Source organism: Lagopus leucura, unplaced genomic scaffold (assembly GCF_019238085.1).
Source record: "Lagopus leucura isolate 7727_CA_CO unplaced genomic scaffold, USGS_WTPT01 Super-Scaffold_73, whole genome shotgun sequence".
NCBI classification, from domain to species: domain Eukaryota; kingdom Metazoa; phylum Chordata; class Aves; order Galliformes; family Phasianidae; genus Lagopus; species Lagopus leucura.
Window position 1 is genome coordinate 46,572,928 of NW_024962252.1, and position 19,288 is coordinate 46,592,215.

The 19,288-nt window shown below is 39.0% G+C and overlaps 1 protein-coding gene across 3 annotated transcripts in view; it reads left to right on the top strand.

Moving 5' to 3' along the window:
• Positions 1-16,815, top strand: part of AKAP7 (A-kinase anchoring protein 7) — a 75,503-nt gene extending 58,688 nt beyond the window's left edge. Inside the window, exons 8-9 of one of the 3 annotated variants that reach the window (XR_006182329.1) lie at positions 14,789-15,454; positions 15,693-15,784. Coding sequence is in view for 2 of the 3 variants with exons in the window: in XM_042891465.1 (XP_042747399.1) it covers positions 14,789-14,991 (203 nt within the window). In the remaining variant the exon portion in view is untranslated. Of the gene's footprint in view, positions 1-14,788 lie in introns of all 3 variants that reach the window. The other 2 variants (XM_042891465.1, XM_042891477.1) reach the window with 2 other exon arrangements.
• The last annotated feature ends 2,473 nt before the right edge of the window (positions 16,816-19,288 follow it).

Below are 19,288 nucleotides of genomic sequence, written 5' to 3' on the forward strand. Positions count from 1 at the left end.
ATTGCTGGAAGCTGCCTTCTTCTACAGTGAGTTCTAGTTAGCGCTGCACATAACCATGTATTTCTTATTAACAGCACATTTTAATATTGTTGTTACAATTTAATGTTGATAGAAACAAAGCTGTTAGCCTGGCAGTTGTTAAGTTAGCAAACAGTAGTGGCTGTAAGGCCATAAAACCCCATTCTCTTTTAAATTCAGAAGTGTTGACAAAAGTGTTTGCTGATCCCATGTGGTCATTGTTGCCAGTATTGTTGGTTATACAGTGGTGATGTATGCTACATATGCTGCTCCATAGCAGAGCAGATTACATGAGCCATCCTTTAAAGCAAAATCACCTCAGTGAGGTAAAACACTTCTCCATTACTAACCCATCTCGTTTTTCTTGAATTGAATTAAGGAATTCTGCAAACCTGTGGGGCAGATGATGGTAAGAACCAGCTAGGTATAACTTCTTCCAGTGTAGGACTGGATCAAGTAAAAAATACCTTTGTGTTACATCAGAAATATATGGGCTCAATCTTGCAAGGTACTGACCAGCCTCGATCCTTTGTGAACATGTACATACAATAGTGCTGTCATGTTGCTGCCAGGAGGGATGTTGGGAGGGACAAGTAGCTGAAACTTTTCTTGCAGGGGAAAGGATTGGAAGTATAGACATTATGGCCTTTCTTGGTTGACTCAGTAATGTTTGTATTGGTAATCATGTTTAGGTATAACTCCCTTAGCACAGTGAAAAGGATTCTGCTTTGTTTAAAATACTAAGCTTTGCTTCAGTGCAGGCTGATCTGCTAATACTCATGGATAAAATACAAAACAAACAGCTGAGAGGTTTCCTCTTTGGTGATCATCAGAAGCCACACAGATGTGTTCCTGGGCATGCTGCTCTGGGTGGCCCAGTTAAGCAAAAATTGGACCAGATGGTCCCTGCTGACCTCGAAAGTTCTGTGATTCTGAGATAGACATCAGATGGGACTCAAATGGAGAGAACAACTATTTGTAGTCGTAATGCTTTTTGGGAAGTGCAACAAGAATAGTTGGAAGGACAAATCTCTGAGAGGGGTTTATGGACTGTGCATCTTTCTCTTGCCATTCCTCCCAGTATTATTGCTTCATGGCTGCTGCCCCCCAAAAAAAGTGCTGTACTTCTCCTGGCTTAAAATGTTCTGTAAGGTGTATTATGCCTGTGTTTCACAAGAAGTTTACCTTCACATTTGTGTACTTTCCCATTCTCTTTGTATCTTCCAAAACATAATTCTCTGAGAATTCCAGAACTGGGTTTATTGAGAAAGAAATCATAGTTATGCCAGTCTGGGAACGTTGAAAGTCGTGGAAGAAAAATGCAGTGAATGAATCAAGTTCATATAACGTTTCTGCTGTGAAGAGCATTCTGTGATCCGTTTATGTATTTTCAGGTAAAATAATCTATTTCATTATACAAGAACAAGTTCTTCATTGTTTAGTCATTAGTGCTGCAGTGGATAACTCAATTTTGAGACTTTTTTTCCGTTAGTAAAGATGAGAGATTATATTGACATTGTTTTGTTTATAGATTATGGGAACAGAGCTTATGATCTGAGTTAGCCAATACAGAGATTACCACTGCTGGAACTAATCAGTACTCATCAGTCTAACAGTGGATAGGGAAAAATGAACTATTTATTTCATTATAACTGTATAGCTCTTTCTGGGCAGAAATCAAGCATAGTAAAAGACTATGCAATATTGGTGCACTGTAAAGAGCAGGAAAGAGAATCTTCTGTCAAGGAGAGGGACCTTCCCTAATGCTTATTTTACTGCAGATTGATGCAGTGCATTAGTTCTGTCACTTGTTTTTTTTACATTTACTATCTATTTCAAAATTTATGCTCAAGTAACTTTTTAGCACACTTTGCTACAGGGTCAGGCAGTCCAAATGGAGAGGTAATGTGCTGGAAACTTGCTTATGTGGAGACATTTCTCACCATGACATTAGACACATGTTTTGTTTATTGTTTCTGGTAGGTATTTCATTCAGAGAACTGCACGAATGGAAGAGCAGATTGCAAAATAAAAATAGTGTGTTCTCATTCTGCTGGGCACACTTAGCGCTCCTTCAGTTAAACTGATTGGCAAATGTTTGATGCAGCAGGAAACTTTTGTAGATGCAGAATTGAGCTTTAAATTTCTTTGGTTGAAGATGTCAGTTTAAATTCCATCCACTGTAGGTCACTTCCTTGCCTGGCTGGGCAGCAGGCAGAGAATGCCTAAGAATATATCCAAAACATTCTGTATGGCAGTCTAGGGAGAAGGAAGCTTTACGGTAGCTTGCAGTGTGAGCAAATTCTGCTGAGGTAGATTTCAAGCAGCCCTGGGCGTTTCTGTGGGGTAGCAGCTGCCATGGCAGATTACAGCTGGCAGTTGCATTTAATATTCCAAATTACGCTGCTGCTTGATTGAAAGCACCAGAACAGTAGCACAGACCAAAGAATGGTGAATATCATCTTTCCTGGGGCAAAATCTTTCAACTGCAATTAGTTTGTGTATAGTAGATCTCCCACAGAGTTAGAATAAAAACTTGAATAGAAAATAAATATTTCTTTAATTATACTGGAATGGGTAATAGCCTTTCACCAAATAATTAGTTGTTAACCAGTATCTGTCAATTGGCAGTGTAGCATAAATAACAATTCACAGTGCTTTTGCCTGCAAACTTACTTCTGTACAATAAATATGATAGCTTTTTTATTAGTGACAAAATCTCATTAAATGTACATTAAAATTCCCAGTCAGTTAATAATGATTATATTCATTTAAAATAATTTCAGTAATATGCCATTCAGATATTTCAGTGCTCGGGAGCTGTCTGAGAGGACACTTAGGCTGAAGTATTTCGTTGGAAGCAAGTTAAGTGTTTAGGGGTATTTGCTAAACATGCAAGTGAATCTGTCTCACAAAAGTGAGACAGATTATCTGGGGCGTGAATAAAGTGGTAGTGAAAATGTCAAGTGAAATCCTTAGCAGCTGTAAGTAAGAATAGTGCTGGTTTATACCAATCTAGGACCTGGCCTGCCAAGTGTCATGGCTGTGACATTCTGCTGGCATCCCTGGAGTTAAGGACTGCAGCAAGATGGATGGGAATATCAGCAAGACCATGTAGAAGTGGCCTTCTATAAATAGTATCAGGAGGGCTAGTTCAGATGGCAAGCCAACAAAGTGCCAGCTTCATCTGCAATCTACTTCGTAGCAAGAAGAGGAGGACAGGTTAAAAGTGCTGTTCTTTCAGCCTCAGGCAGACAATGTCGGACTCCCTTGGAAGAAGGCTGGTGTTCTGCTCACAGCTGCTGGAGGAGACTTCCTGCACAATTTCTTCAAGTGAGAAGGCAGCAGATCTTTAAGGAGAATAAGGCCACTTTAAATGTTCTGCATATACACTGTTGTCCTTAAGCAGTTTGTTTACTGCTATCCCATATTCTCTTGGGTTTGAAAGGGAGTATAAAGGACAGCAAAGGAAACAAATACAAGCATGTTTTAGGTAAACTTCAATCATTGTCCTCTATGCAGGTGTTCCATTTAAGCAGGGAAAGCATTGTGTTGAGTTTCTCATACTTCAAGTGAGCTGATCAAACAGTGTTGCTTATTAGTGATAAAATGTGTTCTGTATCTACCACATACACACTTAGATATGAGATATTCTGTCTTCTAAGCCGTTAAGATGATTTTAAGATAATCTCAGTAAGACCACTGCTGCAACAAAAGGAAGACAAGGCAAGACAGAGTGCTCAGAGCTGTTCTTGCTTCTCACTAATGTACTGTTGAATAAAGCGAAGTCTATGACATTGCTTGTATTGATTTCCCAAAGTGTAAATGAGACACTGTTGCTATCACTGATACTATTAGAAGCTGCATTATGTTCCCTTTGAGCATAAGACAACATCCAAATAGCCTATTCTAAGGGAACTCCCCTTGCTTAGTACTGTTTCTCATATTCATATTAATTTTCACATGCTCTTTTCTCAACTTACTGAGCTGTATGTATGCTCTGGTATGGTGCCTTTCCCCTTGTTGTACTAATTGAGAAAAAGAACTTGTGCCACTTGCAGCTCACCAAACAAAAGAAGGAGCAGTATGTTTTCTCAAGTCCTGTCAGACCTGCCCTGAAAAGTAGAAAGTGTCAGAGAACCTCAAGGGATATGAGTGATATCTCTGTGTTTCCTCATGTCTGAAGATTAAATCAGAAGTGCTGCAGGAGGATCTTATCATCATGGAAGAGGAAATTGGCTGTGTTGTACCCACAGCTTTATCAGAGTCTCAAGCCAAATCCTGTCTCTATCAGTTGCATTATGAGCTGCTGCTGCACTGCATTATGTGTTCTTGGTAATATTGGTTGCTTGTGCTGGTAAATCTGTAGAGCATGGTACAGATCTGGCTCTGGAGAAAAAACACTTTTGAAAATAATGCATGGTAGTGCCCAGGAGCTTGCTTGAGTCACTGTGGTGGTGTGGGCCCAAGCTGGCTTCTGCTAGCAGGCCTCAGTGCCAGAGAGCAAACAGTGGCACTTGCAGCTCGCCTGTGCCAACACAGTTGTGTGTGTCTCAATCAAACACTGGGCTGAGGGAATCATTTTCACATTGCTCTAATTGTTTGTCTAATAGCAAAGGAGAACATACAGCTGACATGCTGTATTTTCCTTCTTCGCTCAGAAATGAAGTGTGAGCAAACCCAAATTATGGCCAGACAAGAAGCATGATGTGCTGAACATTGAATACTGTTCTCTCTTACCAGATACAAACAGCTCCCTCAATTTGCAAAACTCATTTGTTTCTGCTGTTGAATTGCTATATGACAGGTCATGCTGTAGCCTGGTCCCCATGAGCTCAGGCCCAGGTCAGTCACTGCATGCAAATCCTAACATATGGAGAAAAGCATGTGTTACAGAACACAGTCACAGTAAGGGAAAAGTGTTAAAAGCCATTATGTAGTGGTTGTAGTGTAGTGGTTGTCTACTCCTTCCTAACCTGATGTTTTAAATGGGCTTTTTTTTTCCCCATCTTAATTGTAATGCTTAATGCTAGCTAATTGTGTGCTTTGTTTTCTAGTGGAGAGTGGTATTCTTGGAAGCAGTGAGGCGTGTTTTAACCTTTAATCCAGAAAATGTTGAAATAGTAAATATACTTAAAAAAAACTGCACTGTCTCTCTTAAAGATGTCATATAATTAAAAAAGAGAAGACAACTAACTTGCTTCATTTTGGCTTATTAGAAAATGTAATCTGGGTAAATAATCCCAGTCAGTCAGACTTGACTTGACATTTCCATTCTGACCTGGAATGACAGGAAGACTGTACTCTGCCTTCTTTTGAAAAAAGGCTTCATCCATAGAAAATATCTGCCTTTGGGAACAAAAGAAAACCCCAAATCTTCTCTCTTTTTCCCCTTTAGCAAGATAATACATCACTGTGCCTACTGCTGCATTTTAGCATAAAAGGACATGCATGTGGTGCAAATTAAGTCTGCCCTGGGAAGATCGGAGTCTCTTCTGTCTGGGAAGCCCAGAGGCACAAGGCAGGGCTGAGCAGGGTACAGACGGAGGGCATCTCTGTGTGAGGGGTGCTCACATGGAACAAGTCAGAAGGGTTGCTTTCTCACCGGAAGATAATGCTTCAAAATTATGGCAACCTAGGCAGCTTCACTTCCAGAAAATGGCTGGGAAACTGTGGAGCTGCAAACCCAGGAGGCAGGAGGAGGTTAATTTGATTAAGCAACTGTTAAGATAGTGCAGGATTACTTCTGTTACATCATGCATAATAGGAACAAGAGGGAACATTTTGTATATATTTTGGGGAATGCTTCCTTCCAGTGACAGATGCTGGGCTGCGGAGCAGACTCTACATTTTGCAATATTGTGACTGGGATTTTCAGATGAATGCAGACAAACAAAGCAGGCAAGGCAAACAAAGGTCCTTGGTCCAGTGAAGTGGTCCTTTAGATAACACTGGGCTGTTACTACTTGTTAAACACTAGGCAAAAGGGAAAATAAGGGATCTTGTGAAGTATTGTAATAAGGGTACTGACGTGTTGTTCAGCAGCTAGTTATTATTGGTTTAGTACTATTTATATCTTTTCTGCTATTCCTAAGATTTGGGTAAAACTGTCTTTTCTGTTCCCTTAAGCTTGAATTGTGAAACTAGGAGAAAAGACTGAGATTTAGGGAGAGTTCTGGGTGTTGGAGAGCTGTTACGTATGCTCTGGAAGTCAAACTGGAGAAAGGGATATGCAGTTACTCTGCATTTATTAAAGGAAAATGGACTGGATGTCACGGATGTTGTTTAAATTTACCCTCTACCAAAGGAAATGTTTTGAGTATAGACTAAGTCCCTGGGCCTTTACCTGGAAGTGTGACGTATTGGCATACCTGTGGCCTTTCCAAACTCTTGCAGTGGGTGGTTCTTTCAGACCTGTAGTTCTGATGTTAGCATACACAGCTGAACTTCTGTCAGGCCCATAACCCAGTGTGAAAGCCTCATGAACCTTAAGAATGCTGTTTTAATTTGGTATAGAGAAAATTTGCTCCTTATTTTGAATCTTGTCTGGATTCCAATGCCCAAAGTCTCAAAATCCTCCATTAGCTTTATCATTCCTGCTGATGGCTTAATCCCTTCGAATATCTTCCCATCTCAGGTAGAATCCATCTGGCCACTTGCTTCATTTCCTGTGAGTTAAAATACTGAGATATGGATAATTCATTTACTCTCACTGGAGAACTTGTATCCTCTCGCTAAGAGAAATGCTTTATGTCATGGTCTATTATGGTGTTACTCATTCCGTTTCACATCGTAGCAATAATTTTTTAAATGGCATTTTATTCAATTTTCCACTTTAGTACAAAGCACGAGCATTGAACAAAGCCGTATTAAGTATCAGGCATGGGTTTTGCAGCACTTCTGAGGCTGAGAGGAAACAGCAAATGAGAAACATGTTTTTCTGTCTTTGAAATCCATTACCACTCAGTGTAGAGTAATGCAATCATAAAAGTTTCTCTCTCCTCTCTTTTTTCCGCTCTCCCTTTACTTTTCACAAACACATCAGTAATAGAATGAGAGAGGCTTTTTTCAGCACACAAAAAAAAGTTTGTTCTTGTAGTATAATATGAGACTGAGGTGAGTTTCAGGGATAGAACACCCTTCTCAAGTCTGGGGTTATCTTTTTTGTTAATGAGAAATCTATGAAATGAGAAATACACATACAGCGTATGCATATTTTGAAAGGCTTGATCCTCTGATTTAGTCAAGTAAATACTGCTTTCTGTTACCTCCACCTTGTGTGCTCTGTTCACCCACCATGGGTATTTGCACTTACAAACAGACTGAAACATAAGGAGTGAGGGCCTTGAACAACAAGGACAGAGGGCTTGGTACAACACAGCCCCGGCTGCTTGGGGCACTGCCTGTAACACAGTGTGGTGAGTAACAATACTAACTCTGTCGCAAATGAAGCTTTGAAAGGTGAATTTAATTCCCTGGAACCATTCTTTGAGCCATATACTAGGCATAAAATAAGAAGAGATTACAGGATTAGATTTTGGATGAAAACTTGTTGTGTGGTAAGATGTGTCCAAGTATAAGCTCCCACATCAGTGATGTGTCCAAGTGTAAGCTTTCATGCTTTTCAGTGACAGAATAGCTGGATCGTTGTGGTGCCGCACTCAGGCTATGAGGACAGGCTGATCTTCAGGTGCTCTGAATGACTACTTCTGGTGCAGGAAATCCCAAAACTGTGAAAGATATTATTTGTTCTTAAGGAGAAACATTGCCCATCTTCTTCCTAATACTCATCTTGTGGAAATTCACTTAGTCTTTCTAGCCAGAAGTAGATGTGAAAAACATACAGGCAAAGTGAACTGTTGAAACAAATGCATTGCTTTAACAGGACTAAAGAAAAAAAAATACTGCTTTATTTTTTCAAGGCTAGTTCTGAATATAGTGAAGAAAAATGCAAAAACACTTTTTAGCTTGAATATCAAACCCTTATTTCTTTTACCTTGAGTTGACAGAAGGCTATGAAAAACATTGCTTTAAAATAAGAGAGGGTGAAGAGGTGAAGATGAAACTCCAGGTTAGAAGTATTTAACGTGACAGAAATAACGGACCAGGACTAGCATAAATAAGCAGTTCTCTACTGATGCTAAGAGGACAAGATTTTAATTATTAGGATGCTAAAGAGTTGGGAATACTCTGCAGTTAGAGCAAATAAAATTTGAGAATGGACAACAGAGTGGAAAGAGAACAGAATTTTAAGGCATGTTAGTGAGCAACCTGTTGTGGTATGGAGTGTAAACTGGTAAAAGTTATGATGGTTAGTTCAGTTTATGTCATTGCTGACATTTTTTGAATTTCTTTCATAGAAATGCCACTGGAATAGACTGGCTCGCTGACTATAAGGAAGTAGAAATATGGGGGAAGGAGAGAGAAGTATTCTTTAGCTGCAAGAGTGCATTTTTGGAGCTGTAGTGAATCTTGTGAAGGAAATGTTGCTATTATGTTGAGAATATTGGTTATCTTCTTAAGGTGTTTTCTGTTGTTTGACGAAGAAAATGTTTTTACAGCTATTTCATTTTTAGCATTGGAAGGTTGTGAACAATGTGGCCCCCTGGCTTAAACAAATAATTGAAACTCAGTGATTCTTGATTTTTAACAGTAAGACAGACTCTAGAATAAAATTTTGTTTGATTATTAAATGCTTGTTGATGAATTTAAGATATGTACTATCAAACACTAAAAATTAAAAAAAAAAAAAAGTGTTACCTTCTAGTATGCTTTTTTTCTTTTTTTAACTTAATCTGCTTGGTTTGTTTGAAAGGTTGATTGCATTAAATTTAGTTTTATGATATACTAATCTTCCTTTTTTTTTTTTTTTTTTTTTTTTAAACGAATGGTATCTGTACGCTATGCTCTGACAACACGTTCTGGATTCTTGTGAATTAGGTTAACCGTTGGCAAACTGTGATCATACCTTAGAATTATTAGCTACTTTTTAACTACAGCAACTCTGATTTCATATAGCCTAGGTGACTGGAACCCTATGACAGACCAATTACTTAAGACCAAATGATTGTCTGAATTATTTGCTTAACAAACTAGACCTTTTTTTTTTTTCTTTAGGAATGCTCATAACTGACATTGCATCCTTCAGTGCTTGTAGGAGAAAGAGCAGAGCATGTTGTGTTTCCCAACTTGTAAGAAGAGATGGTCAGAAATCTTAGATCACTGAACTTTGAAGGATTTTGTCTGAAACAAAACAAACTTTTGCCAAGTTAACTAAGCCTCCAAATTGAAGGCAGCCTGCAGATATTCTTGCTTTCATCATAAAAACTGGCAAAAGCGTCATATGCCCTGAACAGCTGCAATAGCCTGAATTTCCTCTGCACTTGAATTTCATAATTGTTATGGTTTTATTTTATTGTAGGCTAAATCACATAAATTAACACACTTGAAACCCATGCATTCAGCGTGAAGGGTTAGTGTTGCTTTGTTAGGCAGTTCTGTGTATACAGAAAGAAAATTCTTAAAACCAAACAAGTTTTTTACATGTCCAAGGTGAGCTAAACTAGCTGTATTACATGCTTAGTGTCATTTATGGGAACATGCAGTAATGCAGTAATCTTACTGTAATGTCATAACAACATTGTAATTTCACCCTTCCTCTCATTGCTTTATTTGTGCCAATATCTTAAGTGACCACTGGAGACATTTCATGGAAGCCTTTCCTAATTAACAAGGAATTGTTTAGGGTTGTGATTTTCCTGCTGATGGTTATTGTGTTGATTAGATATGGGCATGAGCACTTGTTTGTGTTCATTTCTTCAAAACCATGATCTTGACTGTGCTGGATGATTTACAGTCTGCTACAAGGGTGGGAAGCATACAGTCCAGTGAGTGGTCATAGCCTGAAATTCAGCTCGTTATGGACTGTAGGTTCTGTCTTAGTGGGATGAAGGTGGTGGTATTTTTTTAATGCTGTGGTTCTGTTAGTATATGTGACCTACCTAATTTATCTGAAAGTCCTTAGCAAAGAGGGTGTTCAGCACGTTGGTCTGATGCCAAGAACACTGCAGTTTTTTGTGCCAGTATGGGAATCTTATTCCCACTAAAGTCAATGAGATTTACTTTAATTTTGAATTAGATTCTGCAGGCACAAAGGTATATCACAGTAAGAACGAGGTACTTCCATGGGTTGTAGCAGGGCACGGCAGCCTTGCAGTAGTCTACATCTGCCTGGGGTACTGTGAGTGTAGATCTTCTCTTGGTAACTTGGGAATAGTAAACCATGGTAAAGACACAAACACTGAAGTCACAAACTGTATGGATTCACATGGCTGAAATCTGTCTGACTTTGCCTTTATTGGCCTCTTTCTGTTAGCTCCAACCCCATCATAGAAATCATTGATAGTTGTCTGCTGACGTTCCTTAGTCCATCAGTAATTTGGGTGGTTGTCTCTTCCCTTCCAATCTCACCATACTGTGTGGTAGCAAATCCTTTGCCTCTGTACCAGGGGAGCATAATCAATTAACTGATGGTGGGTGATTATTAAGACTTAGAGTGGACTCCTCAGTCATTGCAGGATCTCAGACAGAAAGGGATTCCTTCACTGAAGTACAAAGTTTTGTGCACGTGCAACAGCAACTTGGCTCATGATTTGGGTGTCAGCAAGAGGCACAGTGTAAGTAGAAAAATGGTATTTTCTAGCATTTAGGAGGAATTTTATAAAGTTTAGTTTTTTGAAAGGGTGCCAGAATCCTTTGTGGATTTTCTTGTTTCCAGATTTTGTAAAGAGTATTAGAAATTGATGAACTAATGGGAGACAGAGGCATTTCTGTTACCGCGGAAGTCCTCAGGGCATTCATTGCCTATAACCCCTGTCCTCAGAAAACAGTCTTTCCAGCTCGTCTCATCCACCTATGTGAATTACCAGCACTCTCCTTTATAATTTGCCCCATGTTGGCATCATTCTTCAGTGATGAAAGTCTGTTGAAAGCAAAAACAAAATGCAGTGTGTTAAGGCCGTAAAGCAAGGACTGCAGAAGTTTGTCTTAGAATGTAGCTGATTAAAGGCTGTAAAACTGTCTTTTCTTGTAAAATGGATGTATAGCTGGCTCTTTTAGTGAAATGTCCTGCAAAAATGGACAAGTAGGATAAACAGGATTTGATCCCAGTGACTGTTCTGCCTCTCTCCAAACCTGAAATGCTCACATAGGTATCTAACTCAGGCTGAACCAGGACTGCAGCATCTGATTTGTTCCAAGGCTATCTTTCAAAATTCAGTTAATGGTCTTGTAAAAATGTCAGGGAGCGTCAAATTGGAAAGTCAACCTAATCCCATGGAGTTGTTCAGCAGTGAGTTTGAATCTAAACTTAGATTTCGTTTCAGGACTCCTATTCATGTCTGTGACTGCAGCAGCATGTTGTGGGATCATCAATCCTTGTTTGAATAATCCTGTGCACTTCATAGTTCCCTTTTGAAAAAAAAGTGTGGCCATTTCAGGATAACAGGCTTGCTTCAGTTTTAGTAAATAATAAAAAGGATGCATGCATTGAGTCATATTCACAGAATAAGAATTTGTTTTCATCTTCCAAAAATTACCAAACTCTGGGATAAAATGGAAGCTTTGTTTTGTTTCTATTCTAAGCCATATGCAAGATGGGAAACATTTTTTCATTCATAGGCACAGGAATAGATCAGCGGTCCATAGTCCATACTAACAGACACACTATGGATGTAAATACAGTGCACGTGGTATATCTGTTCCCTTTTTCAGATATCTCTCAGATTGGAGATTACAGTCAAAGTAATGCTGAATTTTTAAACCTCCTTTTTGAATCTAAAACATGCATACGAGCAATGACTTTTGGCTGATATTCAGAAAATGACAGTCTACATTGTTGCCTGCAAGCAACAAATGCAGCATGGAGAAAAATACATGGAGTAGACGTATACATAAAAATTTAAGTAAATATAAATGATCAATACCTGTTGTTATTGCCTGACCTATTTCATTTTGTTAATGGTCATGAATAGAAATGCTGCTAGAGTACACAGCTGCCTTGCCAATGAACTTCAGTACTGTGCACACGCATACACACAGTGCTATTTAGGGAATCTGAAAATGTAAAGAGATGTAATGAGTGAATCGTATAGCCACATGTGCCAGGCCACTGAAGTGTCTGGAAGATAAATCTAGGCTTTCTCTTGATAGTGGGATGTGCACACACCATACATCAGCCAGATCCTATGGCAATCTTCCCAGTGGGAGTGGAGGACTTAAGGAGTACTACAGACTGTTGGTGAGCCACAAACATCTCAAAATATTAAAAATATAGAAAATTTTAAAAGCAGTTCTGTGGCTTTCTAAAGTGTACTTCTAGAAGGCTCATTTTAGATCTTTTTTCATGCTTGACAGATTACACAGCAAACCATCTACTTGCATCTAGATGCATATATATATGTAATATTATTTATTTGTGAACTCAAAACCTATGTAGAAGTGACAACTGTTTAATAAGAACGCGGGAAATATTTGTGGGAGAACAGCTCTGTTCATTTCAACAATGTAAAATACAAAAAAACCCACGTAACATACTGTAAGTAAAATGATTCTGAGTAACTGCAATCACAACTGTTTTATGTTATCTGGAGGCCTCTGCTGCTGACTGTTCATATTCTGCATATTAAATACTATTAGGTCAAGTGCCAGGGATGCTGAGCACCTATTCCCATCGATTTTGTTTATAGAATTCCTTGGACAGATCATTAGAGCTGTGTGAGTAACAATTTCTGTGATTCACTGGCAGTTCTGAGAAATAAAAAAACTCTTAACTGGAAAGCAGTATTTTTTCTAGTAAATAAATAGACTGTGACAACCAAAACATTTTGTTTCGGTTCTGAGCATCTTTAATAAAAGCAGAGGAAATTTGAAATCAAAGGGCTGCATTCAGAGGAGCCTGAGGGATCGTCTCATAGAAATTGAGAGGAGATGCTGCTCATGTGTATCGTAGGTCTCCAAAGAGATAAGAGCCTGAATTAAGTCCCTCCTCTAAGTAAGTTAAAGGATGGACTTAAACCCAGGGAATGCAGTTAGTGGAAGAACATGGTAACTGATGTGCCACGGGGTACGTAGGCATCTGAGTGGTTTTGGGAAGGGTGTCTGTGACTCATATGTTAACCTGAAATGCTTCTTCCTGGAACTGCAAAATCTGTTTTTGATGCCTTATTTTTGTTATTTCTCATTTAACTTTTTTTTTTTTTTTTTTTTTTTTTCCCCCACAGGTGCCTTTCTGAATATTTTTTTTCAGGGTATTTCCCAACTTTTTACAAACCTAATGAAATGTTTTGCCCAGATCTAGTCTGATCACTCTTCAGCTGGAAACTCCAGTTCTTTTAGACCCACTGTAATGGCACCATATTAACTTTATGAACAGAACTGGAGGACTTTGGTCTGTCTTGCTGTTCCAGAGCAGGATGCTCGTGCTAATAGCTAACAAAGGCTTTGCCTCTGGAAATGGAGGCTTTTGTGTACCTCTCCCTCTCGAATTCCCTTATGAACTGTGTTTTATCACTGAAATTGCTCACAGGTTGTTCAGTCCCCTAGCAAGACTAATGAAAGTCTTTTATAACTATAATCTATATGTGCTGGCAAACTTGAATAAATTTACATATCTGAAAGAGAACAAGTTTATGTAATTGAACAGTGCAGAGCTTTGTACTGAGAACATACAATAGTATCTCTTTCACCAGATGCGTGTGACTAAGCAGCCTCTTATTACTGGTTACAGAATGCGAACTCCAGAAAAGGACATTAAAAATATGACTTTTAAATGTACACACAGGGAAACAGTTGTTTGCCTAGGGCAAGAAATTGCAAAGTGGCAAGTGCAGATTATACAGCCAGTGGAAATTGGACAATAAATTGCATTTTTCCTGGATTTCATTCCTCATCAAAGGACGATGCTGTAGCAGGCTGCATAAGTCACTAGGAAAATGATTCATGGAAAAGTATAATTTCAAACTATATGTAACATGTAAATCCTCATTATGTGTACAGTTACTTGGTTGTATGTGTTTATTCCTGTGAATTCAATGCAGGGAAATGCCAGCTTTTTGCTTTTATCAGTAGATACCTATGAATAGAGTTGGCACTTACATCAGTGACAGAACTTTAGATCAGAAGACAGAAGGGTGAACCGGGGGGAGGAAATGGTTTTACCATGTTTTGTGCTGGATTTTAAAAGAAAAGTAGTAATAACAGTAGTATCTTCTAACCTGCTCTTAGACAAATACTTTAATATTTTTTTCCTGTGACAAACTTGCATTTTAAGCAGTGAATTAAAAGGTAGACATTTTCAAATTTATTAAGCAAACTCACAAAAAAGGGGTAGCTAGACATAAGAATTTTACTAAAATGTAAATCAGCTGTGTGCCCAGTAGGCATGTGCTATTACTGACCAGAAGAAATGAAATTTGCACACTTCTAAGCTGAGTGGGTGCTGTTAATGTTAGCCAGTGGCTTACAGGACTGTTACAATAAAGGTGAGAAATGAAATACTTTTAGTCTGATGTACTGTGTACATCTTCATGAAACACTTGATTCAGAGCTCCTGGAGGGGGAAATTATTTTTACAGTCAGGAAGAGGCAGACTTAGAACTGTCTAATAACTTGAAATCTAGATGGCCAGCACAGCCAGAGGCTCCTCCTGATGCAATTCCAGCTGCTCTTTCCATGGAAATGAATTCCTTCTCTTATCTGTTGTGACACATAGGTGAAAAGCACGCGGCAGAGCCAGATGACGCAGAGCTCGTGAGCCTCAGCAAAAGGCTGGTGGAGAATGCAGTGCTCAAGGCTGTACAGCAGTATTTAGAAGAAACACAAAACAAAGCCAGACAGACTGATGGGAGCCCTTTGAAAGCTGAGGAAGCTGCTAGTGGCACTAAGAATGAGAGCAACAATGGCAACAGCAAGTGAGCACTGAGCAAAAGCCTGGGAGCGAGTATCCCACCAAGAATAACAGCAAAAAAGTGTCCCAGCTCCCTGCTGAAACTTGCTGAGTGGTGCTGGGTGACAGGCACTCTGCTCTGAGAGGCTCTTATCAGAAGTTTGTTCTAAATCGAGGGACACTGCCTGCTGGTCTAATAAGCGCTTGCATTGCTGAAAATCTATTGAATGCTGGAAAAGGACAAGAATGGTGAAACAGCTCCAGTCTCCATGGGCTCTTAATACCAAGAGTCCCTCCCTTGCTTTTGAAGAAGAACTGAGTTCTCTATGTTTGCCTTTTGGATCGTAAGGAATGGGCACGAAGAGGCCTTGCCACAAGTGGAAACAATGCCCCGTGCGCAGCCTGGCACTGGCATGGGACTGCGAAGTCAGCAGCAGGCATCCCAAGCTAAAAATTACCACTACCAGTACTTGTCACAGATACTATTACACAGTATGTAACATAGCGGGAGTTTCTCTGAAATGTGACACCTTTCTGTTCTGTATTTTTGGTAACTGTTGTTGATGCAAACTGTGTGTTTTCTTTCGATGGAGTACCTTTTTATAAAAAAATATGGGGAAAAAGCACTTAACACTGTCCAAAACAGATATGGTTGGTCTCTGTCTCTGTACATTAATGATTCTAAGTGACGTTAGTTATTATAAAATGTTATATTGTTCTTCTTCTCTAGGAAAGAGCCATGAAGCAGACTTTGTAAAGGAAGCTTTGCACAGAGAAACACAGGCCCTGTTATCTGGGCTGAGTCAAATAAAGGAGCTGTTATCCACGCCTGAGGTCCGCATGAAAATGAGAAAAGAACTGTTTGAAGATAGGCACAACCCTAACAATAAATGGAAAAGTTATATCAACTCTGGATCTCCAAATGAATGATTGTAAATTGCTGTAGTAGAAGACCCTCATCAGGTTGTTTGAAGATGAAAAGTATTTCAAGAAATTTTCCTTTCTCTTTTCATCTTTTTTTTTTTTACTGAAAATACGAATGGCTGTAAATGGCTCCTGCAGAATAATGCTGAAGTACTTGCACAGAAGGATTGTAGTTCATCATTAAATACAGCCGCTCCTCAGCACTGCTTTGAAACACACTTGAATGTGCAGGTATACATCGTGGTTCCAAAGTGGAAAACTACTGATTTCAAATAAATCTGAACAAACACTGTGCCCTTCCTTTATCATTGCAGATACTTCAGACTTTTCTCATGGATTTTTTTCTCTAGCAATGATATATGGATATTTAAAAAAACGGATGCTTTTAAATACTTCAAAATGTGTATTTGGAAAAAGGTCTTTTAATTCTCTGCCTTTTATATGTGTACCAGCGTTTTGGGTTAGCACTGTCTATTTTTAATTGTTTTTTTAAAAAACAGCACTTGAATATGTGTGTAGATGCTGATATGCTGTTTCTGCAGATGTTTACACTACCACAAGAATGTTTCAAATTTCAGAATAAAATTCAGGCTCCGCTAATGTCAATGGCAAACATTACTGGCTTTAATGGAGTCAGGATGCTGCAATTAAGATCTTCTGAAAATAATAATATTCCTTGATGGTATTTGCCTTTTTTTTTTTTTTTTTTTTTTTTTAGAACAGTGTTTTATGCGTTCGGGTTGTGATGTTTCTTCTATCTCTGCCTTCTGCTGCCTGGGGTTGTGTGTCAGTTTGCTCTCACTGTTCCTCCCATATACCCGCAAGATTCAGAAAGGCTTTGGATGTACAATGCAGGAGTAGGTCCAATATTTGCATTTTTTATGAACGTTGTTTAAAATTGCCTCTGGTGATAAAAGCTATTTCATACATGTTGCTGTTGGTATCAATTTTGTGCTGTTAAAACAGCTGTGTGCATATTCTTCATTGATATCAAGCACTGATCATTTATCTCATGTTTCATGGCTTACATTCTTTTCCCTCACTGAGTATATAACAGTATATTCTGAAATGTTATACATTTCTCAAACCACGCTCGCAATAAAGTATTTCTTCCTTTGCACTGTGTATGTTTTCACCTATTTCCAAATAGACTTCAATAAAATTAAGTGCTTTGCAAGTAATAAAAGTGACAGAACCATTGCTTGTATAGTCAGCTTGGTGGAGCTGATTCATGGGTCTAGAGCCAAAACACTGATCTGGAGTCTGAGTGCTGAAATCATGTGAAAAAATTTATGCAGATAAGCTAATCCCAAGTCATTGCTGTTTCAAGAAGCCACCAGTTACCACATTGTCTTCCTTTAAATGCTAATTTCATTGAAAAGTTTCCAAGGCAAGATTTTAAATGATAAAACTTTAAAACCGGGTTCAGGTGATGTGGGTTTAAGGAGGTACTGCTACAACTTCCTTCAGGTTCACATCCAATCTTTGAAAAATTAAGTTTGAATTTAACAAGTGGTCTCAAATATAATTAAAAAAAAAGCAAAAGCAAAAACATTTTGGCATCCTACTGGATATAAAAATCCAAACTTCCACAGATGAGTCCTATCATTTTCTGCACTGTGCTTCTCTGAGCCCAGCATGTCCTCTTATTCCACAGGACGCCTAAAACTGGAGAGAGAAGCTGTAACTGTTGTATCTCTGTATAAAATCTTCTTGGTCATATCAAACTGATTTGACATCTGATATGTATTGTCAAGATCTACTTCATTTGGAGATATCTATTTACCATGGCATCAAGTAATTTAAATACAACTTATGTATGGCAACACAAAGCAGGAAAACAAAAAACTGTATGACATCTGAGTCTCAGATTGTCACCTCCCTTTCATCCACACAAGTCATTGCCATGAATCGGTGCCTTTTTATATCATTGTGCACAGCAGACATAATCCACTAATTTCAAGTAAAGCTGTAGAAATTGATGTTTCAGTGAAGCTACGTCCAGACACTTTGATAGGTGATCTGATAGTTAGAGATTCCACACATTTACAGTACTTACGGCCATCATCAAGAATAGAAGCTTGAAAAAGTAAATCTTAGGGGACTTATTGGCCACCTGGTGTCATTTGGGGTGTCCTGGTATGGGGGATATGACAAGTGAAACTCTACGGAGATGTGTTCTGGGTCAGGAATGGCTGGAGGCCACCCCAGAGCATCTAAGAGACACTGATGTCCATATCAAAGAAACTGGACCCCACCCTTGATTTTGAGGTGTTTTGACCCATGAAAGTAAACAGTGCTTTTGTTTCAAAAGCATTTGAAAAGCTTTTCCAACCTGAGTGATTCTGTGATTCTAGGATTGTTTGTTCTAAAATTCTTTCTTTTCATTTTTTTTTGTTTGTTTGTTTGTTTTACAAGGTAGCACTACTAATTTACTCAAAATCGGGCTCAAAATAGGGTTAAAAACAGCAACAAAATACATGTTTTTGTTTGATTTTGGGGTTGGGGTTTTTTTGTTGTTGTTTTTGTTTTGTTTTGTTTTTGTAGCCACTGGCAGTGGAGTGAACGCTTTAGAGTGCAGGTGCACAGAGACCAAACCTCGTGTAGAAAGGTGTGAAGCTCTCAGAAGCATAACAGCATGTCCCAGAAAAAATATGTTGCCTTCCTCCTATATCTTCAGACAACAATTCTGATTTTTATTTAAGTGCTTCTTTGGAAGAATGTCTTGAGGTAAAGGTGCACAGGTGTCTCACTCCAATTTACAGGAGGGAGAGGAAGTTCTTTGATATCTGTATACCCGGCATGAGATTAAGAAACAACAGTTCAAATGTTGGTCCGAGCAGTTTATTACAAATCTTAATCAGGGAGATGGGGAAGAGGAGGGCGGACACTATTACAAATTAGGGTGATGGGGAAGGGAAGAAGAGCAATAGAAAAGATAAGAAAGAAGCAAGGAGTCTTTATAGGAAGCAAGAGGGAGATAGTCACCTCCATGGATCTAGCGTGGTTTGTAGTTCAGTGATTGATCTTCAGTAGTGGTGGGTTGTCGGGTGTTCCTTTGATGACGACGGTGACCACGGCAATGATGGCAACTTTTCAATGGTAGTACCAACTTATTTATACATCCAAAGTGGCCAAGTCAGCTCTCTTTGGAGTGGCAGCTTCTGGCTCTGGGATCTCAGCAGAAACTCCTTTGTTCCCATCTTCCAGGCCTTGCCAGCAGATAAGAGGGAGCTGGGAGGCACCAACTTGTATCTTGCCTTCACAGGATACAATGATATCATCCCCCAATATCCCACAGCAAGCTGAAGTTATTTGGTCACAGATCTTCTGCCAGTAAACAGCCCTGAGGACTTTCTTCTGAAGGCAAACAGCTCCAAAGAAATGCTTTCAAATGTGAAA